The 26,574-nt window shown below is 41.8% G+C and overlaps 1 protein-coding gene across 1 annotated transcript; it reads left to right on the forward strand.

Annotated features, from left to right (window-relative positions):
• The first annotated feature begins 299 nt into the window (after positions 1 to 299).
• mrps10 (mitochondrial ribosomal protein S10) lies at positions 300 to 25,719 on the forward strand. Its single transcript, XM_060830877.1, has 7 exons — positions 300 to 371; positions 7,626 to 7,684; positions 16,981 to 17,053; positions 19,231 to 19,370; positions 21,368 to 21,476; positions 24,066 to 24,155; positions 24,236 to 25,719. The coding sequence occupies exons 1-7, from the start codon at positions 306 to 308 to the stop codon at positions 24,320 to 24,322; spliced, it is 624 nt and encodes a 207-aa protein (XP_060686860.1). The 5' UTR covers positions 300 to 305; the 3' UTR covers positions 24,323 to 25,719.
• Positions 25,720 to 26,574: the final 855 nt, after the last annotated feature.

Genomic DNA, 26,574 nt, shown 5'->3' on the forward strand with positions numbered 1-26,574 from the left:
TAGAGTATTGACATTTTTCTCGGTGATCTGTCGATGGTGTGTTAGTGGAGGCCACATTTGTTTCTAAATCACAATGTCCATTGATTCAAGTCCCAGTCCAGCATTAGAAATTGGAAAGGAAAATGATTTAGGGCTCATGTTTCAGCACAACACTGGAGTAGCCCAAAACATAAACCGCACTCGCCAGAGATAGGGGGTTATCCTCCACAGTGCAGGCCCAGTGTCCCCGCATCCAGAATAAACCGTTGGCCGGTGATCCGGAAGCAGTCCCGCCGGAACCGGAAGTTGGCGGCATTTGAGCCAAGATGGCGACCATTTTGCGTAGTCTCCGTGCCGTTTCCAGGGGAAGATCGTTATTCCGGCTGTACCAGGTAAAGTTTGACTGTTTTTTTCTCTTTTGCACACCCTCCTCTCACTCCCAGAAGTTTCAATGATGGCGTTTCGTCAGTTAGGAAGCGGTCAGCACGAAGTGTCCTCGAGACCCTGCAGAAAAAAAGAGAAGTTCGATTCTGTCGCGTGGATCGCTGAGCAGACTGTCAGAGACCACACGTAGCTTGGTTGTTGGTGAGAGGGACACTGGCCGTACAACCTTTCATGGATGCTTGGCCTTTGTGCACCTCCGCACGGTGTCCTCGATGTGACAGCACTGGTGAAGAAACTGTTACACATCTACTAAAATGTGCCTTTGCAAAGAATGTCTGGCAAGATATGCAGTGATTTTTGTTGAGGTTCGCTCCGAGCAGTTCTGTGATTCAGTACTGTGTGCTTTACAGGCTGTTTTCAGGGACTTGCACTGACACAGTATTGACTGTGCTTGGAAGACCACTAACTCAGTGAAAGACAATCTTCAGTCTCCCTGAAACTTGTTGATCTCCTAGGGTAAAGAGTTGACCGCAAGCAAGTGTTGCAGTTTGGTATGTTCAAGGTCCACCGTTAAGTGCTGAAGGATGCATTAAAGCCAAAGTGCAGTGGGGAACGATCACCATCTAAGGTCCTTCTGCTGAAGTGTAAACTGAGCATCTATTTAGTTACTGGATTAGTGGTGCGGGAAAAGCACAGCAGTTCAGACAGCATCTGAAGAGCAGTAAAATCAACACTTCAGGCAAAAGCCCTTCATCAGGAATACAGGCAGAGTGCCTGAAGAGTGGACAGATAAATGAGAGGAGGGAGGGGGTGGGAAGGAAGTAGCATAGAGTACAATAGGTGAGTGGGGGTGGGGATGAAGGTGATAGGTCAGGGAGGAGGGTGCGGGAAGGTAGAAAAGAGTACGGTGGGTAGATGGGGGTAGGATGAAGGTGATAGGTCAGCGAGGAGGGTGGAGTGGATAGGTGGAAAAAAAGATAGGCAGGTAGGACACGTCATGGGGACAGTGCTGAGCTGGAAGTTTGGAACTGGGTTGAGGTGGGAAAAGGGGAAATGAGGAAACTATTGAAGTCCACATTGATGCCCTGGGGTTGAAGTGTTCCGAGGCGGAAGATGAGGCGTTCTTCCTCCAGGCGTCGGGTGATGAGGGAGCGGCAGTGAAGGAGACCCAGGAACTCCATGTCCTCGGCAGAGTGGGAGGGGGAGTTGAAATGTTGGGCCACAGGGTAGTGTGGTTGATTGGTGCGGGTGTCCCAGAGATGTTCCCTAAAGCGCTCTGCTCTGAGGCGTCCAGTCTCCCCAATGTAGAAGAGACTGCATCGGGAGCAACGGATACAATAAATGATATTAGTGAATGTGCAGGTAAAACTTTGGATGTGGAAGGCTCCTTTGGAACCTTGGATGGAGGTGAGGGAGGAGGTGTGGGTGCAGGTTTTGCAATTCCTGCGGTGGCAGGGGAAGGTTCCAGCTCAGGAGGGTGCGTTGTAGGGGGAATGGACCTGACCAGGTAGTCATGGAGGGAACGGTTTGTGTGGAAGGCGGAAAGGGGTGGGGAGGGAAATATATCCCTGGTGGTGGGGTCCGTTTAGAGGTGGCGGAAATGTCGGCGGATGATTTGGCTTATGTGAAGGTTGGTAGGGTGGAAGGTGAGCACCAGGGGGGTTCTGTCCTTGTTACGGTTGGAGGGGTGGGGTCTCAGGGCGGAGGTGTGGGATGTGGGTGAAGTGCGTTGGAGGGCATCTTTAACCATGTGGGAAGGGAAATTGTGGTCTCTTATAAAATGAAGGAGGCCACCTGGTGTGTTCTGTGGTGGAACTGGTCCTCCTGGGAGCAGATACGGCAGAGGCAGAGGAATTGGCAATACAGGATTACATTTTTGCAAAAGGTAGGGTGGGAACAGGGACCTCACCCCTCCAACCATAACAAGGCTTCCCACGTGGTTAAAGATACCCTCCAACGTACCTCATCCTGCACCTCCATCCTCAGACCCCATCCCTCCAACCGTAACAAGGACAGAATCCCCTTGGTGCTCACCTTCCACCCTACCAACCTTCGCATAAACCAAATCATCCGCCGACATTTCCACTACCTCCAAATGGACCCCACCACCAGGGATATATTTCCCTCCCCACCTCTTTCCGCCTTCCGCAAAGACCGTTCCCTCTGTGACGACCTGGTCAGGTCCACGCCCCCCCCTACAACCCACCCTTCTGGCACCTTCCCCTGCCACTGCATGAATTGCAAAACCTGTGCCCACACCTCCTTTATCCAAGGCCCTAAAGGGGCCTTCCACATCCATCAAAGTTTTACCTGCCCATCCACCAATATCGTTTATTGTATCTGTTGCTCCCGATGCAGTCTCCTCTACATTGGGGAGGCTGGACGCCTCCTAGGGAACATACCTGGGATATCTACACCAATCAACCACACCGCCCTGTGGCTCAACATTTGTGGGCGGCACGGTGGCACATTGGTTAGCACTGCTGCCTCACAGTGCCAGAGACCCGGGTTCAATTCCCGCCTCAGGCGACTGACTGTGTGGAGTTTGCACGTTCTCCCTGTGTCTGCGTGGGTTTCCTCCGGGTGCTCCGGTTTCCTCCCATAGTCCAAAGATCTGCGGGTAAGGTAAATTGGCCATGCTAAATTGCCCGTAGTGTTAGGTAAAGGGTAAATATAGGGGTATGGGTGGGTTGCGCTTCGGCGGGTCAATGTGGACTTGTTGGGCCGAAGGGCCTGTTTCCACACTGTAAGTAATCTAATCTAATCTAATTTCAACTCCCCATCCCACTCTGCCGAGGACATGGAGGTCCTGGGCCTCCTTCACCGCCGCTCCTCACCACACGACGCCTGGAGGAAGAACGCCTCATCTTCTGCCTCGGAACACTTCAACCCCAAGGCATCAATTTGGACTTCAACAGTTTCCTCATTTCCCCTTCCCCCACCTCAACCCAGTTCCAAACTTCCAGCTCAGCACTGTCCCCATAACCTGTCCTACCTGCCCATCTTCTTTTCCACCTATCCACTCCACCCTCCTCTCTGACCTATCACGTTTATCCCACCCCCATCCACCCATTGTACTCTTTGCTACCTTCCCCCACCCTCCTCCCTGACCTATCACCTTCATCCCCATTCCCATCCCCACTCACCTATTGTACTCTATGCTACTTTCTCCCCACCCCCACCCTCGTCTCATTTATCTCTCCGCCCTTCAGGCACTCTGCCTGTATTCCTGACGAAGGGCTTTTGCCTGAAGCGTCGATTTTACTGCTCCTCGGATGCTGCCTGAATTGCTGTGCTTTTCCAGCACCACTAATCCAGAATCTGGTTTCCAGCATCTGCAGTCATTATTTTTACCTGGTCTATTCAATTAGCTGACCGTCGCGTTGTAGCAATGTATGTAAATAGTATCCTGCATGAATAAGAAGTGTAAAAATCTTCAATGAGAAAGTGAGAACTGCAGATGCTGGAGGTCAGAGCGCCCACACCTCCCCTTTACTTCCCTCCAAGGCCCCAAGGGATCCTTCCATATCCACCACAAATTCACCTGCACCTCCACACACATCATTTACTGCATCCGCTGCACCTGGTGTGGCCTTCTCTATATTGGGGAGACAGGCCGCCTACTTGCGGAACGTTTCAGAGAACATCTCTGGGACACCCAGACCAACCAACCCAACCACCCCGTGGCTAAACACTTCAACTCCCCCTCCCACTCCACCAAGGACATGCAGGTCCTTGGACTCCATCGCCAGACCATAGCAACACGATGGCTGGAGGAAGAGCGCAACTGCAGGAAATGTCAAATTCTAATGTTTGTTTTATTTTGATATGCAATGACTGTACAAAAATACTTTAGTAGCTGTGAGCGTACAGAAATTTTTTTTCTGAATGAAGTATGTTTTTGAAATTAAAAAATCATTATCGCTCTCCATAGTTTTAAACACTGCTGACCTTCTAACTATTTATTGACCTCTGATTGACTGACAATTAGGAATTACACCACCTTCACAAACATAAAACAAAACTGTAGATGCTGGAGTTTTGAAGTGTAAACAGAAATTGCTGGCGAAACTCAGCAGTTCGGCAGTGTCTGTAGGTAAAAAGCAGAGTAAACGTGTCCACTCTGAAGAAGAGTCACCAGACTCAATGTTAACTTTGCTTTCTCTCTACAAATGCTGCAGACTTGCTCAGTTTCACCAACAATTTCTGTTTTTGACATACATAGACATCTTCAAGCTGTTCATCTTCCATAAGAGCAGCAGAATAATACTCTTCTGTTATGTTTCTGGATTTCCATATTCATCAACAATATCCAGCTGCTATTGATTGGTGTAAAAAATGAGGTCTGCAGATGCTGGAGATCACAGCTGCAAATGTGTTGCTGGTCAAAGCACAGCAGGCCAGGCAGCATCTCAGGAATAGAGAATTCGACATTTCGAGCATAAGCCCTTCATCCTGATGAAGGGCTTATGCTCGAAACGTCGAATTCTCTATTCCTGAGATGCTGCCTGGCCTGCTGTGCTTTGACCAGCAACACATTTGCAGCTGCTATTGATTGGTGTCTGCTTCAATCAATTCTTTGAGAATAAAGTGTTCCACTTGAGCATGATACAATATAACTGACGAGGCTATTGAGTCATTAGGAAAATTAAATGGAGATATTTTCTGTAATTTATGCTATGAATTGGTCAGATTGTTCATTTCATAACAATACCAATTCTTTTGCTGTTTGTCTTAAATCTCTGATGTTTCATCCTCTGTCAGCAATCACTAGTTATCTAGTCTACCCCCTCACTTTATAACTTTAAAACTGTCGATCCACGTAATCAATTCAGCTTTTGTGAAACAGCCAATATTTCTTTCCTATTTGTATTTTCTCTTAACATCCAAGTGAATTTGTAATGTATTGCACCCTCAATATTATTCTTATAATGTGAAATCTAAAACTGTACACAACATTCCAATTGTTATCTCACTAAGGTTTTCTATCTTTTCACCACTTTGATGATTGAACCTGAAAATCACACTTCGCGAGGTTATAGTCCAACAGGTTTATTTGGAAGTACAAACGTCAGGCATCTCGTGCGGCACGATCATAGGACACATAAATTATAGTAAATCTCCAAGAAGATTGTGCATGTTGCTATGTTTACTATAAATTCCTGTCCTATGATCTTGCCCCACTAGCTATCTGATGAAGGAGCAGCGCTGTGAAAGCTTGTACTTCCAAATAAACCTGTTGGACTGTAACCTGGGGTTGTGCGACTTTTAACTTTGTCTACCCCAGTCCAATACCTGGCACCTCCACATATTGATGTTTTAAAATATTTATGCCCCTTCTGTGGCCTTACATGAATATTGTTTTTAATGTACTTCATGTTATTCAACATCTCCTTTGTTGTGCCCAAATGTACCACTTCATATTTACATTTGCTACTCTTTTGCCCATTCTATTATATTTGATTTGTAATTTTGACCTTAGAATTATTAAGATGCCTCTTAGTTCAATGTGATCAAGGAATTTGGACACATTCCTAACTCTACACCCAGATATTTGGTTTACTCAGTTGACATAAGCAGCTCCAGAACAGAACTCCAGGAAGGTGCTCCCTACCACCAAACACTGTTGGAACTGGATTTTGTTTTTTTTTTGGTTGAGGTAAAAGGTTTGATCAATAGTGTGCCCACTGTTTCATCTTAGTGAATCAAACATCAGATTTCATTCGTGGACATCGATGGGAAGGCAACCATGCAGCAGTGCAAAGGGGATGGATCTCCATGAGCTTTTGGAAACATAGGCTGGAATATCATGCAGCTGTGTTTTATCATAATTATGATTAGGTGAGGACAGGTAAAGACTCCCCTGTTAAGCCATTCCTTGTTTGACAGTAACAGGTGTAGGCTTTAGAATTTATAGGGGATGTGTATTCTAATTCTTCTGTGTTTTGAGACAATGAAGACTTTACTCAGATAGGTTCCCTTCATCTAAACAAAGAACAAAGTAAGTTTATGAAAACTCTCTTCCCCAAGCTAAAAAAAGCCGAGGTAATGCAACACCATTCATATGATCATATGCATTTGCCTAAGCTTGCACACACACACAGAAGTAGAATTGGAAATCCATGAAAGTTAAAGCAAGGGAGTATACGTTTAGCTGGACCTCAACTGGTCTTGACAAATATTGACTAGCTGTTTCTAATTATTATCTCTTCATCTTGAGAAATGTATGTTTGAGCACACATTTAAAAATTGACCAACTGAACCCTCCGAAGACTCCATTCCTTAGATCAATGCCAAATCTGTTTCCAAACTGTAAAAGATCAATTCCTGTACCTTCTGGCTGAAATCAGCTCTCAGACCAATTCCTGTACCTTCTGGCTGAAATCAGCTCTCAGACCACATAAATCCTCTTCACCCATTCCTGTCAATGTCGGTATGGGAAAAGATTCTGAAAAGTATCATTCTCATTTTAAGTATGATGTGTGGCCTTGCCAAAGTGCTCTAAAGCAAATTTCTTTTCTTACATCCCAGCCTTTTCTCAGTTTGATTTCATCCACGTCCAAAACCTGCTCAATCCAATGCTGTAATCATACACATTCTTATCACTGATAAGCTTAACCTATTTAATGTTTCTGAAGAAGGGTCACTAGACTCAAACATTTACTCTGTTTTCTCTTCACATATACTGCCAGACCCGTTTCTCCAGCAATTTTTGTTTTTGTTTCAGATTTCCAGCTTCCACAATTCTTTGTTTTACAACATGTTTCTGGATGCCTGGCCAAACTGTACTCTTTGTAAGGTGTACATTTATTCACATCAGTCTTCAACAAACTGTCTGGTATCTAGAACCTAATCCTCTTTACCTCCAATATCAGTGGCTCGCCCTTCAGCCAGTTTGGTTTTGTCCTCTGGGACTTCTTTTGGAAACCACACCTCATTGCTCTCAAATTTCCAACACTTACTAATGTTGATGCCGCTGAAACCATTTCTTGCTGCTTTGTGTTCACCATTTCCTCTTTTTCTTTTATCATTCTCAAAAATATATGTCACCCTGGAAATGCCAATTATTAGAAGGTATCCAGTTGTTGTAACTGAATCTCCAAGGACTGTCTTTATTGAGGAAGGTAATGTAACATTACTGAAGTGCTATTGTTTGAATAAAGTTCAATTCTTTAGGAAGTTAAAAAATGTATATCTTATACCTCAGATTCTTTGATAAATGTATATGAATAACTTCTTAAAAGAATCGCTTTGACTTTCAGGCTAATCGAATTCCAGTTTTGAATTATGCCAGCCACAATATGATAACCGTACCCCTTTGGTAAGTTCATACCTTTCAGCTGACTTTAGAATAAGAATGTTTCTATTGATATTGTTTTAGAAAAGCTGAGGTAAACAATTTTTAATATGTATTTATGCAACACATATGATATTCGTATAGAGTATTTGGAGATCAAACCCAAATTCAGAGAGACACTGGAGATCGGAGTTTCAAGGTGGTTTACTCATTTTAAGGTTTTTTAAAAATTTGTCTGTATGTTCTGTGGACCAGTGTGTTGCTGGAAAAGCACAGTCAGTCAGGCAGCAGCCGAGTAGCAGGAGGTTTGACGTTTCAGGCATATAAGCCCTTCATCACTCTGCTCAGGTTCTAAGAACACCTAGGTAAATATCAAGAATGAAATTTTCAATAATGTCTTATGCTTATCGTGTTTCTGCTGTTTGTAATTAAACTTTCTCATACTCAAGTAGTCAAACAAATCAATAGAAATAAAATGTATAGTGTCATTGATTTTGAAGGGGGCACGGAGATGCCTGCTTTAAAATTTAAACATCGCCTGCCAGTTACCTAGTAACTGGTGCATTTTCCATGGCAATGCTCACTAGTCAGTCCACTTGCCAACCAATCAGTACTCTCCTCTTGTGCAATATAAATGTTTGTTTTCCCTTTGAAGGAGTGCTGTTGTTAATTGGCTAGGTGAGTGAGAGATGAAAACCTTTGATAAAATATGTATTTTTCCCAGCAGTACTCAGGTTCTGTACCAAATATTTGTTGGAGTATCAAATGTTTATGCATTAAATAATAGCCATCTGACCTGTATTAATGGGTTGAAGAAGTTGTTGTCATAATGATATTGGTGTAGCAATTGAGAGACATAGGTTCAATTTTTATTCAATTTAATAAAATCTAGAATTGAAAGCTAATACCAGTAATGGTAACCATGATAATTATTATCAATTGTCGTTTTTTTTTAAAAACTATCTAGTTCACTAATGCCCTTCAGGAAAGGCAATCTGCCATCCTTACCCGATCTGAGCTCTGTGATTTCAGAGCCACAGCAATGTGGTTGACTCTTAACTTCTCTTTATAATGGCGTGGAAAGTCACTCAGTTCAAGGAAATTGGGGATAGGCAAAAAAGGCCTGTTAAAATACCAGTGATGCCTACATCCAACAAAAAAAATTAAAGATAGCATAATTATGTTAACGGTGTGCCCTAATGATGTTGGATGCATTTAACCTATTAATATTGCTGGGTACATAAAATGCAATGTGTAGTATTCAGATTAGTTTTGATCATTATTCATTAATTGTATTCATGAAATGTAAGCGTTTCTGCCAAAGTCCACAATATTTGCCCATCCCTATGGTGGTAAACGAACTTTTTGAATCACTGCAGTTTTTGGAATATAAGGACACCCACAGTGCTACCCTTTTGTAGCGGTTTGATACAATTGAATGGTTTGTTCAGCTATTGCATAGGGGAGTTAAGAGTCTGGAGTCACATGTAGGCTAGACCATGGAAGGTAATCAGATTTCCTTCCCTCAAGAATATTAGTGAGCTTAATGAATTTTGACAACAATTGGCTGTTATGTGGTCATTGATTTTAAAGGGGGCACAGCGATGACCTGTCTGTTTTTAAATTTAAACATTGCCTGCCAGTTAACTATCAATTGGTGAATTTTCCATGAGAATGCTAGGCTAGCCTTGAATTCAGATTTCACCATCTACTATGATGGGATTCGAACATTAGTCTGGAATTTTTATAATCCAGTGACATTATCATTTTTTCTCCCTGTATTTATTCATTGTATCTTTAAGTTTGCTGGTCCACTTCTGTTCGATCATGAACACCAGTATTTAGTGATGGCCTAACATGACACTGGCAATGCTTTGAATTCAAAGGAATTGAATTAGGCCTTTTCATCTTGAAGACGTTGTTTCCGAACAATGTGCTGTGTATATTTGCTATTTATAAGGGCTCGATATTGCCCAGCTCCTGCCTGGGGTTGTCTTGCTTCATTATTGGAGAAGTTGTGAATGAATACATGATGGCACAGGAATTTTTTTTCTTGTGTAAAAGTCCCTTTTCTGTCACCAACTCTCCTGTCATTCTAGATCAAGCAATATTAACTTGCATTTATATATTGCATTCAATGTACTGATCCAAGTCATGAAATCATACAAAATTCGCAGAGCCATAGACGTAAGCTATTTGGACATGCGTTCAAAAATTCGAAAGTGGTAGGTTTTAAGGGCCATCTTAAAGGAAAGGAATTCTTGAGAGCTCTGGAACCACTGGGGGAGCACAGGAAATCCACAAGAAGGCAGGTGGAGGATTGCATAGATTTGTGGCTTGTAGGTTTGGACAGGATTACAGACTTAGGTAAAACTGATAAAGAATTTGAGGATGATGATAAAATTATGGTGCTTAACTGGGAACAAATAAAAGGCTCAAATGCGATGAGTAAACAGGAGTAAGAATACAGGCTTATGGAAGATGGGAAGCCACAGAGAAACGCATTGAAAAATATGAGTTGGGAGGCAATGCAAGCATGATTTCTTTGTTCGTAGTAGCAGATGAGCTGATATAGGGGCATAAACAAGCAATATTACTAGGCAGAAGTAAATTGAGAGAATATGGAATGGGAATATCACACTGGGCTCAGAGGTCACTAAGGTGGTGGTTTTATTTTGTTCAATTCACTCATGGAATGCTGATGTTGCTGGCTGGGCCAGAATTTATTGCCCATCCCTAGATGATCTTGAGAAGGTTTTGTTTTTGTTTCACTTCCTGTCCCTCAATATAAGTCTGCCCTGTCACACAACATTATTAGGGGAAAATCAGTATCCTTTGGACTAACCTGGTATTGTGTGATATTTAGTGTGCTACTGAATAATTTGCAAACATTCTTTGCAAAAAAATGTCCACATCTCATCATTATCTTTGATCTTACGATGTAATATTTCACTCAGTCGGTTGTCAACAAGTTCTTTTAACTGTCAAGAGTGTGGTGCTGGAAAAGCACAACAGGTCAGGCAGCATCTGAGGAACAGGGGAATCGACATTTTGGGCAAAAGCCCTTCATCAGGAAGGGCTTTTGCCCGAAGCGCCAATTCTCCTGCTCCTTAGATGCTGCTTGACCTGCTGTGCTTTCCCAGCATGAGACTCTCAACTCTAATCTCCAGCATCTGCGGGCCTTACTTTCGCCAAGTTCTTTTAACATACAATTTGCTTTAAGCACTGAGTTTAAAGCAGTACACAGCAAAATTCTGTGGGGCTTAAATTATTAACAGCAATACTATTTGGTACACACTCTGCAATTTGAATTTCTGTACTAAAGCTAGTCTTAAGGTGAAGGTGCCTCTTATTGTTATTTCAGTCTCTCCTTAATTTTCAATGTGACAGGCCTCTCCACGTATTAATAAACCTTGCTTTAAGCTGCCCTTCCCACATCTTTTGTTCATCTTTTGAACTGCTGCAATCCATTTGGTGTAGTACAACCACGCTGTTGTTCAGAAAGGAATTTTGAGATTTTGATACAGCAGCACTGAAGAGATGGTAATATATTTCAAGTCAGCAAACATTAGTTTAATGGTGTTACCACTAGACTATTCCCCCCCCACCACCACACCCACTCCAGTTACAGGCTCCGCCCCCACTCCCAGCTCCACACCTACACTAGGTCCTAGCTCCCAGCCCTGCCGAGTTTTCACCATCCCCCCAGACCTTCCCCTTACTGAGGACGAACGATCAGTCCTCAGCAAAGGCCTTACCTTTATCCCCCTCTGTCCACGCATCAATGAATTTAATACACATCGTGACGTTGAACACTTCTTCCTCCGCCTCCGAGCTTACTTTTACAATCAGGACTCCCGCCCACCTTCTGAGGACCCCTTCACTCGCCTCCAACACACTCCATCCACCTGGACACCCCGCGCTGGCCTATTTCTTGCCTTCAACCTCTTCATTTCCAACTGCTGCCGAGACTTTAACAGCCTCAAACTGTCTATCCCCTCCCCCATTCCAACCTCTCACCTTCACAACACGCAGCCCTCCACTCCCTCTGCTCCAATCCCAACATCACTATCAAACCAGCAGTTTAAGGGAGTGCAGTGGTAGTCTGGCGCACTGACCTCTACACTGCTGAAGCCAGACGGCAACTCGAAGACACCTCCTCTACCGCTCCTTCGACCGTGATCCTATCCCCCATCACCAAACCATCATCTCTCAGACCATACAGAACCTTATCACCTCAGGAGATCTCCCACCCACAGCTTCCAACCTCGTAGGCCGGAAACCCTGCACCGCCCGATTCTATCTCCTTCCCAAGATCCACAAGCCTGACCACCCTGGTCAACCTATTGTCTCAGCCTGCTCCTGTCCCACCGAACTCTTCTCCACCTACCTCGATGCTATCCTATCCCCCTAGTCCAGGAACTCCCCACATACGTTCGAAACACCACCCACGCCCTCCACCACCTCCAAGACTTCCATTTCCCTAGCCCCTAATGCCTCATCTTCACCATGGACATCCAATCCCTCAACACCTCCATCTGCCATGACCAGAGCCTCCAAGCCCTCCATTTCTTCATCTCCCGACATCCCCAACAGTACCCTTCCACTGACACTCTCATTCGTTTGGCTGAACTGGTCCTCACCCTTAACAATTTCTCCTTCGAATCCTCCCACTTCCTCCAGACCAAAGGGGTAGCCATGGGCACCCGTTTGGGCCCCAGCTATGCCTGTCTCTTTGTCGGCTACGTAGAACAGTCCATCTTTCGTAGTTGCACTGGCACCATTCCCCACGTCTTCCTCCACTACATTGATGACTGCATTGGCACCACCTCGTGCTCCCGTGATGAGGTTGAGCAGTTCATCAACTTCACCAACACATTCCAGTCCGACCTTAAATTCACCTGGACCATTTCTGACACCTCCCTCCCCTTCCTGAACCTCTACATCTCCATTAATGATGACCAACTTGACACTGACATTTTTTTACAAACCCACCGACTCCCACAGCTACCTGGATTAGACCTCTTTCCACCCTACCTCTTGCAAAAATGCCATCCTGTATTCCCAATTCCTCCGCCTCCGCTATATCTGCTTCCAGGAGGACCAGTTCCACCAAGAACACACCAGATGGCCTCCTTCTTTAGAGATTGCAATTTCCCTTCTCACATGGTTAAGGATGCCCTCCAACGCATCTCATCCACATCCCACACCTCTGCCCTCAAACCCCACCACCCAACCGTAACAAGGACAGAACCCCCACCTGGTCCTCACTTTCCACCCTACCAACCTTCGCATTAACCGCATCATACACCGACATTTCCAGCACCTCCAAACGGGCCCCGCTGCCAGAGATATTCTTCCTTCCCAACCCCTTTCCGCAAAGACCGTTCCCTCCATGACTACCTGGTCAGGTCCATGCCCCCTATCAAACCACCCTCCTGTCCTGGCACCCTCCCTTGCCACTGCAGGAATTGCAAAACCTGCGCCCACTCCACCTCCCTCACCACCATCCAAGGTCCCAAAGTAGCCTTCCACATCCAGAAATCAATGTCATTTATTGTATCCGTTGTTCCCGATGCGGTCCCTTCTACATTGGGGACATTGGATGCCTCCTAGCAGTGCGCTTCAGGGAATATCTCTGGGACACCCGCAACAATCAACCCCACTGTCCTGTGGCCCAACATTTCAACTCCTCCTCCCACTCTGCTGAGGACATGCAAGTCAAGGGCCTCCTCCACCACCGCTCCCTCACCACCAGATGCCTGGAGGAAGAACACCTCATCTTCCGCCTCAGAACATTTCAACCCCATGACATCAATGTGGATTTCACCAGTGTCCTCATTTTAACCCCCCCTCCCCCACCTTACCCCAGTTCCAACCTTCCAGCTCAGCACTGTCCTCATGACCTGTCCAACCTGCCAATCTCCCTTCCCACCTATCTACTCCACCCTCCCTTCTGACCTCTCACCCCCATTCACCCATTGTACTCTTTGCTACCTTCTCCCCAGCCCCCCGCCCCCATTTATTTCTCCACCCTGGAAGCTACCTGCCTCTATTCCTGATGAAGGACTTTTGCCCAAAACGTTGATTTTCCTGCTCCTTGGATGCTGCCTGACCTGCTGTGCTTTTCCAGCACCACTCTGATCTAAACTCTATTGCCCCAGAGACCTATGTAGTGCTCTGGGTACCAAAGTTTGACATTTGACCTTTGATAGATGTTTCACTAATGTCCTTTAGGGGAGGAAACAGCTGTACTTACCTGGTCTGGACTATGTGTAACTTAAGCCCACAGTAACGCAATTGCCCCCTGAAATGGCCTAGCAAACCATTCAGTTGTAACAATTGCTACAAAGTCCGAAAAAAGAAAGAAACTGGACGGTCAACCTAGCATCAACATAGACACAAGGACAAAAACAGCCCTGCAAAGTGCGACTTACTGACATCTTGGGGTTAGTCAGAGAACGTGAAGACTGCAGTTCAGAATTGAAGAGTGTAGTGCTGGAAAAGCCGGTGAGGCTTCATTTGAGGAGCAGGAGAGTTGACATTTCTTCCTGATGAAGAGTTTATGCTTGAAATGGCAACTCTGCTGCCCCTCGGATGCTGCCTGATCGGCTGTGCTTTTCCAGCACCACACTGTTTGACTCTTGGGGCTAGTGCCAAGATTGGAAGTGCTTTCTTACAGACTCGTCAAGCAATTGTCTGATATTATTGTAGATATGATTCCTTGAGTGTGACAATGTCTCAGGCGTAACCATCACCATCTCTGGATATGATGTGTTCCAGTGGTAGTAGTACAGTGGTATATGTAGAATCATGGAATCCCTACAGTGTGGAAATAGGGCATTTGGTCCAGCAAGTCTACACCGACCTTCTGAAGAGTATTCCATCCAGATCCATTCCCCTACCCAGGTCCATTCCCCTACCCTGTTACTTTACATTTCCCCTGACTATTGCACCGAACCTACGCATCTCTGAATACTATGGACACTTAACTTGCACATCTTTGGAATGGGAGGAAACTGGAGCACCCACACAGACCCAGGGAGGATTTGCAAACTCCACACGGTCGTCTGAAGCTGGGATTGAACCCCCTGGCACTGTGAGCCATCATGCCACCCACTGAGCTGTGGGTGGCGCTGTGGGATTGCCCCACAGGCTGACAAGCAGGGAGCAGGCTGGGGAAGGGGCAGGGAAGGTGGATTCAAGTCCCAGCCCTGCTGCAATCCCAGTTCACCAATACTGCAAGAGGATGGTGATTTTCCCCTAATAATGCTGTGTGACAGGGCAGACTTATATTGGAGGACAGGGAGTGAAACAAAAACAAAGCCCATGCCCACTTAACAAAACCAAATGAGTGCCTCCTACTGGATTCCCTTCCATCCAGCACTCTTCAAATATTCCCCTACCCCAAAGAAAAAAAACATACATAGTTGGGAGGGAGTTGATCTGGAATCTTCAACGTGCACACTGAACACTATGATGTCTTATGGCATTAGGTCAAATACAGGTGAGGAACCCTCCTATTAACTACGATGTATTTTCCTGCCTTGGATGATGAATCCATGTTGACCAATAGTTGGAAGAAGCACTGAAGGTGGCAAGGGTGCAGAATGTAATCAGGTTGGAGGATTTCAATGTCCATCACTGAGTGGTTCAGCAGCACGACTGAGTTGGTTTGTCCTAAAAACCAAGAGTGAGTGAGGGAACCAACAAGAGTAGTAAACATACTTGATCTCATCCTCAACAATCCCATGTTGCATCTGTCCATGACAGCATCAGTGAGAGTGACCAGCGCACAGTCCTTACAGAGACAAATTCACTCCTTCACACTAATAACACCTTATGTTGTGTTGTGTGGCACTATCATCATGCTAAATGGGACAGACATTGAACAAATCTAACAACTCAAGACTGGACATCCATGAGGCATTGTGAGCCATCAGCAATAGCAAATTATACTCCTGTGCAATCTGGGGGGCCCATCATATCCCCCACTCTACCATCACCATCAAGCCAGGGCATCAAACCTGGTTCAATGAACAGTGTAGGAGAGCATGCCAGGAGTAGCACCAGGCATTCCTAAAAATGAGGTACCAACCAATGCCAAATTGCATAAGCAGAAAGTGATAAGACAGAATGAAGCAATCCTAGAAACAAGTGATAAGATCTAAGCTGTGCATTCCTGCCACATCCAATCATGAATGGTGGTAGGCAATTTAAACAACTTTGGAAGAGGAGGCTCCACAAATATCCCCATCCTCAATGATGGCAGTGCCAAGCACATCAGTGCAAAAAGTAAGGCTGAAGAATTTGCAGTAATCTTAAGGCGGAATTGCTGAGTGGATGATCCATCTCAGCCTGTTCCAGTGGTGTCTCATGTCGCAGATTCCAGTCTTCAGTCAATTCAATTCATTCCAACTGATATCAAGAAACATTTGGAGGCTCTGGATACTGCAGAGGTTATTGGATCTGACAAAATCTTCGAATAGAACTGAAGACTTGGGCTCCAGAACTTGCTGCATCCCTAGCCAAACGGTTCCAGTTTTGCCCTCCGTCAAATAGTTCAATCCTTTTCTGGGTGATTTCTGACTTTTGGACATGCACTGCTTCAGCACCTGAGGAGATGCAGAAGGTGAATGTTGTGCAATTATAGGTGAACATGCCCATTTCTGACTTTATGATGGAGGGATAGTCATTGATGTTTGGGCCTAGTACAATCCCCGATACACTCTGAAGAGATATCTGACAGTCTGAAAATTAAATGTATAGATAAATTATCTATGTTCTTTTTGATTTCAGTAATGATGATATGCTGTTGTCGGTAAAGCAATGATTGTTTTTCCCTTCTTTTGATCTGGTGAACCTGGATTTTTTTTATTAGGACATTTTCTTTTGAGTTTTCTTGGTTATTTTTGTCTTTCACTCACCAGTGGGAAGGCTAAGGACAGGTATTTTCAGTGGAGGTTTCTGGTCTCTCTGCACTAACATTTGAACAAACTGCAACTGGACCAATTCAAGTGCTGTTGTCAGGCAACATTTCCTCGGAAGTTGGCTCAGTGATGTATCAATGTCACTACTCGAACAACAACAATGTCTGAAACAGCTAAAAATGTGCACCACTTAATATTTTGCAAAAAAACACTCTTGGTATTCTAGCTATATAGCAGCCCAACTTCTGTTTGATTTATAATCCAAAAAGAAAAATATGTGGACCTTTACTCTGCAGTTGTAACTTTAAGTATGGTTGAGATTTTCTAAAGTTCAGATGTTGTGTGTACACAAAGTTAATAATTATATAATGCAATATCTTTATTTAACAGTGGTAAAAGACTAGCATTGATGCCGTCAACAGGAACCTGTATGAGGTGTCCACATTATAGCACAGCTCCTCTGGTAAGATTTCCAGCAAGTTTTTGTAGTTGTGTTTGGTGCTTTACTGAGTCTATAGAATCTGTCCTGTATAATTTTAATTAGAGTCTGTTGATGGAGGAAAAAAAAGACATACAATCAGAGCTTTTGTCTTCCAGTCATCAGACAAGTGCAGGAATGTCAAACTTCAAAGGGAGCAACAATTTATACTGCATAAACGAAGGGTGATGATTGGTTGTTGAAATGTTGCCCTGGAAAATGCACCAAGAAACCTGTTCCCCAGACTTTTACTAATTAAAAAAAGGTACAATACCTAGACATGATCCATTTTACAGTAGAAGACAGTTCCCTGTGTTTGTGTATCTCTAGCTTATTTGCAGGTGTCAATGAGCCATATTGTACACAAGCTGAAAAATGTGTTGCTGGAAAAGCGCAGCAGGTCAGGCAGCATCCAAGGAGCAGGAGAATCGACGTTTTGGGCATACGTCCTTCTTCAGGAATGAAGGGCTCATACCCGAAACGTCGATTCTCCTGCTCCTTGGATGCTGCCTGACCTGCTGCACTTTTCCAGCAACACATTTTTCAGCTCTGATCTCCAGCATCTGCAATCCTCACTTTCTCCATGTTGTACACAAGGCTGATAACCAATTCAAAATTATTAGTGTAATCTATGGCACATTCAGGATTATTCAGTCTGCACCCTTCTGTCCTGTTGTACAAATTGTTCTTCATTTAGCAATTTGGCAATCTTGCATCTGTACTGATGAATATAAGAGGAAAACCTTTGACAATGTTTTTATTTTCAAGCAGTATTCAAATTTTGTGTTACCAAATAATTATTAGTTGATTGTCATGAAATCTAGACCTAAAGTTCAAATATAACATCAATCAAAATAAAATTTTTAAATTGTACTTTCATCATACCCTTTTTATGAATTAATTTATGAGAAACAAAAATATGAGCACCTTTTCAGAAAATGCTGAGTTTGAGTAGAAATATGAATAATACCTCTGTATTTCTAACAATGGATCTTGGACGTGTACATCTATGGAAGTTACGACACAATCAGTTCAGCAAGCCCATCCCAAAGTTACCTTTGATGTGAAGAAATATCATACCACATTTTCCCACCCTGTTACCAAAACCTTCATCCAAAAATGAAAAATCAGAGGGAATGTATGTTCCAACCCTTCTTTGGGAAGCCGTGTTTTGAATTTCTTCCTCTGGTGAGAAGCACAAAAACTACATGCACTACACTAATTTAATATCCTTTTAAGGGTTTATATAGGCTCAGAATTCCCCCTCTGGTTTTGTATTCAATATTTCTAAAGACAAATTTTGAGATTATCAGTTTGAAATACTGCCTTTAACACCTGTAAACCTATGTCCCCATTGGTCTGTCTTACCAATATTCCTTACCAATTTCCTACATTGGTCTCATCTGCAAACTTCAAAACAAATATCTTTAAATCTTATATCCAAATCATTGATATTTACAGTGAATAGTCTTTAGACATAGAAGGCAGAATAACTTTAATGACAATATTTTCAGTTTATTGAAAATCATTTTAGTTTGCAGTCATTCTGGCAAATGTACAAGTAAGAAATCTTTATTTGTTCAGTTTTCATTACCCGTCAATGCTTCAAAAATCACCCATTTTGTCAGACTAAAACTTAACATAGTTATGAAGCTGTTCTGCAGTGTTGATGGTGCAACTTTTAAATAAGTTAATATAAAATTCTGCTGATGCCTTACCTGTTTGTTTCAGGTTGGGATCACGATACTCAATTTTTTTAAGGAAAGGTAAAATGTTTCCAGTGTCTTGGACAAAGTTAGTTTCTCAGTTAACATTACTAAAATAGATTGACTATTTTTTGTTTGTTGGAATCATGGTATTTACAAATTAACTGTTGTCTTTACCTAAAAGACTATGAATACATTTCAAATGTAATTCATTTTCTGCAATACGTTTTTGGAATATTCTGTGGTTTGAAATGTGCAATATAAAGAAGAAGCTATAGATGATTAAAATATTTTCTAGTTGCCTCTGTTTGCTTTGTAATTTATATATCGTGCAGATTTAAATCTGTCATGTTTTGAAATACTTACTCCTTTGAAACTATGAGACTTTTCACTTTAAAGAAGTTGTCTTTGTAATTAATTATTTTGTTTGGATGTTTTATGAATTTGTTAATGCAGGTAGCAGTAACAGATGAGCCTGATGCACTATATAGGAAGATTTCTGTGTTGGTAAAGGGCCATGATAAAGCTGTACTGGATAGCTATGAATATTTTGCTACACTTGCTGCTAAAGAGCTGAATATCACTGTTGATAAAGTGTAAGTACATTGTTGTTATTACAAGCAGCATTTTGTATCTTTTAGGATTTAATCTGTCAAATGGATTCTTTTCAAAATTGCACTTGCTTTCCTTTCATTCAAACACGCTACAATGACTCAGGTAATAAATCATCACCCTCCAATTCTTGACTTTTCATGGGAACATTTTGCCCTATTTTGTCTGTCCAGACATCTCATGATTTTGAATGCTCCATCAGACTACCTCTCAGCCTTCTCCTCTCTAATCTATGTTCATAACTGAAATCACTCATCCCTGGAGCCATTCTTATAAACTACTTTTGCACTCTCCCCAGTGCCTTCACATCCTTTCTAAAGTACAAGGTACAGGATTACAATGACAAGCCAGGAGAACGGCACACAGTGAGCTACTCATTTGGACAGCTCATATAATCATTGGCTGAATGGCCTCCTCCTAAGCTGTAACAATTCTGTCATTCCGATGCTCTGATTTTTAAATATCTTACAAGCAATAAGTCTGTATTGTTTGATTTTGTGATTTTTTTTCTTACCTCATCTCTTTATTTCGCTCTTTTGTCCAAGTTTGGATGAAGATGAATAAAGTTAAGAGCTGAGTTGCTCTCTCTGTCCTCAAATGAAGCATCAGTGATCAGGCTAGATATTTTCTGATCAACCTGTTCAGAGATGTTATTACACATCTGTGACACAGGTGGGCTTGAATCTGTGTCTCCTGGCTCAGAGGTAGGGACACTACCAATGCACCACAAGAATCTCAATAGTAATCACAGAGCAGTAACCTGATCATCATTTGACACCAGCCATCACAAGTGATGACAAGACTAAGAAGTTGGCAATTGCTCAATTAAAATTGTCAAGCACGACAAATCTGTCACATTGTTGGGTAGGCACCAGTATAATTGATGTACTGGAACCTTGGCTAGGGTGTAGCTGGTTCTGGAGCAAATCATCAAAGTTAATTGTGCTTTTGATGTCATACCATTGTGCTGCTTTGAATTACTGCTCTATATTCATGAGTACTGATTTGCCAGCTGAAGGAGCACAATTGGTGATAATTAGCAATGGTGTTTCAGAGTCTATGTTGAGGAGCCCCAGGGTGATTCCCTGTCAATTATATGCCACTATGCGGTCTTCTCTGCAGGGTTGTCTTCACCAGTGAGACAGGACATACCCAGGGATGGTGATGGAGCATTGGATTAGGGTGCAGATTAGGTTGACACAGTGGCTCAGTGGCTAGTACTGCTGCCTCACAGCACCAGGGACCTGGGTTCAATTCCAGCTTCGGGTGACTGTCTGTCTGTGCGGAGTATGCACATTCTCCCCATGTCTGTGTGGGTTTCCTCCGATGCTCCAGTTTCCTCCCCCAATCCAAAGATGTACAAATTAGGTGAATTGGCTGTGCTAAATTGTCCACAGTGTTTAGGGGTTGGGTGTTTTAGTCAGGAGTAAAATGTAGAGGAATGGGTTTGGGTGGGTTACTCTTTGGAAGGTTGGTGTGGACTTGTTGGCTGAAGGGCCTGTTTCCACAGTGTAGAGATTCTGTGGTTCTAAGGTTTAATTTGGTGAATATAATGGAGTAAGACTGTTGAATGATTATTCTGTGGAACAGTGCTCCCAATTTTGGCTCAGACTAAACAAGGGGCACTTTGATTTGATAGGACAGGATGTGCCATTGTAATTTCATCTGTATGTCCACACCAGCCTGTTCAGCATTATTCTTTCCGATTTTTTCCGAGCAGTTAGTTATAATTGAATGACTTGTAGACCATATCACTGGGCAGTTAAGAAACAATCACATTGCAATCACAGGTCAGGATGGCAAATCAGATGTGTTTCCTGGTGACTATCATACATACTAGCAGTATATCTTTTGTCTGCTTTGCCATTTTTGATACTTTATATGCAAGTCTGGAACATTGATTTTCACTTTATTGATTTTACAAATGCAAAGTCTTTTTGGGAAGTTGATTTGATTTTTTGTGAAACAAATTTTTTTTTAGGTATGAACCTGTAAAGAAAATTGATAGAATGACACTTCTCAAATCTGTTCACATTTTCAAGAAACACAGAGTACAGTATGAGATGCGAACATACTACAGATGTATAGAGGCAAGTAAAAAGCAAAATATCAGAAAAATCTGGGATGTAGTGAAAATCCATAAAATTTCAGCTAAGACAGAAAACATTCCAATTTCAAATAATTTTGAACCATTCCATGGAATGAAAGTGAATGTAATTTTTGTGATTATATCGAATTCTGTTTTTCTCCGGTCATCTTTTCACTGCATTTGGGGAAATGCTTGGTTGATAAACTCAAATCAGGAATGTCTCCTTTTGGGTTTGGGTCAGGAATCTGTGGGACACATTTGGGAATGAAATAGCATGCACGATTTCTCACAATACAGTTTTTTCACTAATTTAAAGACCAGAATTTTTAACTTTTTCATCGACTTAACAGTTCCTCCGCTGTTCAAATTAGTTTATCTACTTGAGCATAACTGTATCTAATTTTAACAATCCCAAAGGACACTGATAGGTTCCCTGAACCTATCTAAAAGGGTGTTTTACTTCTCCCAAAAAATCCACAAACTTTAGACCTTCTCCTAGTAAGTGTAAAAGTGCACAAGATATGTTTTAGACATGCCAGTTAGCAGGAATTGGATCTGAGTGAAGACGAATGCATTTTAATTTGTTGCAGAAATTTAAAGTTTGGAACTTTCTTCCCCAAACACTTATAAAATCTAGATCTACTGGTCACTTTAATTCTGACTTTCTTAGTTTGTTAATCAAAGGTACTAAGGGATACAAAACAATGGTGGTTTATGAAGTTGGGACACAGACCAGTAATAATCTCATTAAATGGTGGAAAAGACTTGAGAAACTAAATGTTTATTCATGTTCCTGTATTCCAGTATGGTAAGGCTCCTTATACAGCTTGCTGATATGTATTAATGGATGCCTGGAAATACCCTCAACCCAAGAATTAATAAAAATGTATCAGTGGCTAGGCCAGCATTTGTTACCCTATCCTAGTTGCCCTTGAAAAGGTGTGATGAACTGTTGTCTTGAACTCTGCAGTTTATGCGCTATAGATAAACCCACAATGCTGTTAGGAAGAGATTTGCAGGAGTTTGACCCAGTGACACTGAAGGCATAGCAATATTTTCCAAGTCAGGATAGTGTGTGGCTTAGAAGGGAGCATGCATGCAGGTGGTGGTGTTACAATGTATCTACTGCCCTTGAAGATCCCCTTCATAACATGTAATTCTAAACTACAATCAGAGAAGGAACATCCATGGCAGAGATGTTCCTTATGTCCATGGTCATATTCCTTATCTTGGGTGGGAAACTGCCTTCATTATCAACAACAATTGCTTTAATTGCAGAATCCAACCCATCATGTCTTTTATCCTATCCTGCTCATTAGATATTCTCGTTTACTCGTCAGCCTGCTTGAGTGGACTGTCATTCATATTTTTAATCATTCTTGTAGGCTAACGAAAATGGACAAATACAGTCATGTTTAGAGAATGGTAAATGACAATTATTGTGATTAATAGGCACCAATAATTGCATCTCAACCTTCTCTCCCTTCCTTTACGGCAGTTTTACTCTGCTCTTCAAAGATAGTCAGTTCAGTCAACTTGCATGCTCAAATATCTCACGCACAAATTAGTTTGTTATAGTTAAAACAACAACCAGTACATTTAGTTCAGTCACTGAGAAGTTTGCTTTGTTCTAAAATATTTCTAAATGCATTTAGCCAATCTGTTCTCACATTCCATCATCGAACTACAGTGCCTAACTTTGAATGCTAACACATCTCACATTTTCCATTCATATCCTACCAAGCGTTTCATAAGAATTACACTTAATTATTAATAAAAATGTGCTGTGATTTCTGGCATAAACAGCTGGACAAGACATTCTAATAACAATCCAAGTGTGAAATTTCTTGATTGTTGATATGTGCAAAGGTAAACTTGCCGTCTGTTATAGTGAGTTAAGATTATCTGCAGTTTGAGGTTCTAGTTGTGACAGCCTCGCTTTTGCAATATCAAGGAGACAGTTTCATTTTCTACAGATGTAATCTTTCATTTTTTATGCAACCCTTTCTCATTTTATAATGTCACATACCCACAGCTGACAAAAGAACAGGCAGCCTTACTTCTAAGCATTTTGAACTGTCAGTTTTTACCTAATTGTTGAAGTATATCATAGCAGGCAGGAAAAAAAAATCCTCAATTTCTTCCCATTTAAAATAACTGCAAGTATGTGGTTGGATTGACTTCTACCCATCACATAAATGTTGTGACTGGAAATTTAGTAAAGGTGTCCTTCTGTGATGTTACTTTACTATACTATGAGATTGACGCTCCAAAGTGCTGCTTCCAAATGCATGTTGTTCACCAGTCAATTTCCTTACTTTTTGTCAACAGGTCTAATAATCAGAATTTGTTGTCTTTTGTTAATTAATTTTTATAGTTTTTCTTAGAGGAGCAGATCATACTGTTGATTAGTGAGGTGCCTTCAACTGCTTTTAAAAATTCTTCTTTTGGGGAAAAAGTACTTTACTGGTGCCTAATACTTTATGTAAAACACAATTGAATTGAATGTATCACATGAGGGAGGTTTAGAAATCTTGCTTGCTGTAAGATTGAAGAATTTCAACTTATTTTTAATGCTTTTTTTTACTAGATCAAACATTTAACTGGAAGCTCTGCCAATGTGTACTTGGAATATATCCAGCGCAATCTTCCAGAAGGTGTTGCAATGGAGGTGACCAAGGTCGGTCTTATATTGGTACTCATACAATTATGTTTCTGTCATATGAATCTTTAATTTAAGAAATTTCTTTTCCTTTTCAGACTTTGATAGAAAAGCTACCAGAACATATTAAGGAACCTATTTGGAGAATTCATTCTTCTGAAAATGAAGGCAAGCCAGATAGATAAAGTCCATGAACATTCTCCTATAAATGTTCATTGTATCTATTTTAAAACACCTTACTAAATGAACTCTTGTCAAAGTTTTTCAGTTTTGTGTTGGAATATCTGGTCTGTGTATCCTAAAAGAATTTTTTTTTAAAAAACTTTGCATTTCCCTAGACTTGTAGGCAGCACCTGTTAGAGCTCCTAAAGCATAACAACTTGGTAATATATTGGAAAGTCATGAAATGTTTAGGCATTTGTCCAAGTGACCTGAATTAGAAATGAATTAAAAATCAACAATTAGTTGTTTGCAACTAACGTTACCTAGACAATAGTTCAGGAGATGACCAGAGATTAATGTGGTGATGGGGGAGGGGAGGAATTGGTAGAATAACTTGCTGGCTGCACTGTGTGACACAGGTTGGTGCTATGCAAGTATAACTACAAAACCAGAATTTCTATCTCATCTCCGATGTATTATTTATAATAATTAGGGTTTCATTGTTAATCAATTGGTATGCTGACCTTGTTTTGGTCTGTAAGTTCAGTGTACTTATGGAAATTGCCCTTTTGACATAACTGATAATTGGAGGAACCGACTCATATTTAGCCACCAAGGCTGATGTTAAATGCAACTTAATGTGGAGACATGAGACAATATGTTTTCAGAGGAAAAGCAATAACTTGAAGTATACATTAAACAAGATGCTGGGTTGGTATGGATTAGCAGGGACAGCTAAAGGCTCAAATATATAATTCCTTGAAGATGCATATAAAACAGGATAAAGCCCCAAATAGTCAATATATCTTCAATATTATAAATAGGAGCACAGTATCTAAACAGGAATTGATAAATTTGTGTAAGACAATGGCTAAGCCAAAGATTCAAGATTCTATGTAAATTTGGTTACATGTAGAAAGAACATAATCAAATAACAGAAATTCACCCAGTTGAAACCAGTTTTGACAAGCTAGTCATATTACAGTCTGTGCGTGACTATTTCCATCAAAAGGCAAGACAAATAAGGACTGATGCAATGTATTGAAAACGCAATAAAAAAATTGATTAGGAAGGAGTCAATTTGGAAGTGATTAGGATTTTTTTAAAAATGGAGTATGGTTGGCTACCATACCTTTGCTATAGTAAATGGTTGAGGTAGAGGTCTTTATACTTTAAGTGAAAAACTGGATAACTGTTTGAAATAGGAGATAACAGCAAAACAGTACAAATGTTCTTTAAATCGCTCTTAACAAAGAGCCAACAGATATGTACTCTAAATGGCTTCTGTGTTGTAAATCTTAAAATGTATCGCTGTTATGCCTGCAGTAGTATTTATTTTGCCAGTTGTCTTTTTTCATTCATGTAAAAAATGAGGTCTGCAGATGCTGGAGATCACAGCTGCAAATGTGTTGCTGGTCAAAGCACAGCAGGTTAGGCAGCATCTCAGGAATAGAGAATTCGACGTTTCGAGCATAAGCCCTTCATCAGGAATAAGAAAGGGCTTATGCTCGAAACGTCGAATTCTCTATTCCTGAGATGCTGCCTAACCTGCTGTGCTTTGACCAGCAACACATTTGCAGCTTTTTTCATTCATTCTCAGGAAATGGTTGTGATGTCAAGGCCAGCATTTTTTTTCGTACGATCTAATTGCCCTAAAAGATTGCAATAGCTTGAGAAGGCTTACTATTAGTCAGTTTGACAAACTAGGCTCTGTCAAAAGGCAGCTGAAAAACAATGAGTTTGGTGCGTGGTTGGAGACACATTGTCCTTTTTGAAAAGTTTATCCATCAGTGATTAGCTTTTTATTAAAATAATGAGGCTTTATGTTCACTCTTTACTGGTGGCTTTGTCTTCTTTGACATTTCTAGATTTTGATTTAACTGAATTGAACTGAAAGAGATTTCGGGAGATGTGAGGAAGTTCTGAAGAAAGGTCACTGGACCAAAAACCATTAACACTGCTTTCTCTCCACATATGCTGCCAGACCTGCGTTTTCTCAGAAATTTCTGTTTTTGTTTGTGAACAAGGAACTTGTTTTTACACAGCAGAGTAGTATTGACCTACAAATCGCTGCTTTTGAGAGTAGTGGAAGGAGAGGCAATTAATACTTCCAAAAGGAAATTAGATTGTCACCTGAAGGAAATCAACTGCATAGCAGGGCTATGGAGATAAAGCAGGGGAATTTGACTTAAGGATTACTATACAGACAGGTGGCATGGACAAAATAGCATCCTTTAGTAAGATTATGACTCCCAATTCAGATTCTCTCATGGCT

This window comes from Hemiscyllium ocellatum, chromosome 10 (genome assembly GCF_020745735.1).
Source record: "Hemiscyllium ocellatum isolate sHemOce1 chromosome 10, sHemOce1.pat.X.cur, whole genome shotgun sequence".
NCBI classification, from domain to species: domain Eukaryota; kingdom Metazoa; phylum Chordata; class Chondrichthyes; order Orectolobiformes; family Hemiscylliidae; genus Hemiscyllium; species Hemiscyllium ocellatum.

Coding starts and splice junctions, on each gene's coding strand:
- mrps10 (XM_060830877.1), top strand. CDS start 306: ATGGCGACCATTTTGCGTAGTCTCCGTGCCGTTTCCAGGGGAAGATCG. Junction 372..7,625: donor CGTTATTCCGGCTGTACCAG/GTAAAGTTTGAC, acceptor TTTGACTTTCAG/GCTAATCGAATTCCAGTTTT. Junction 7,685..16,980: donor ATGATAACCGTACCCCTTTG/GTAAGTTCATAC, acceptor TTTATTTAACAG/TGGTAAAAGACTAGCATTGA.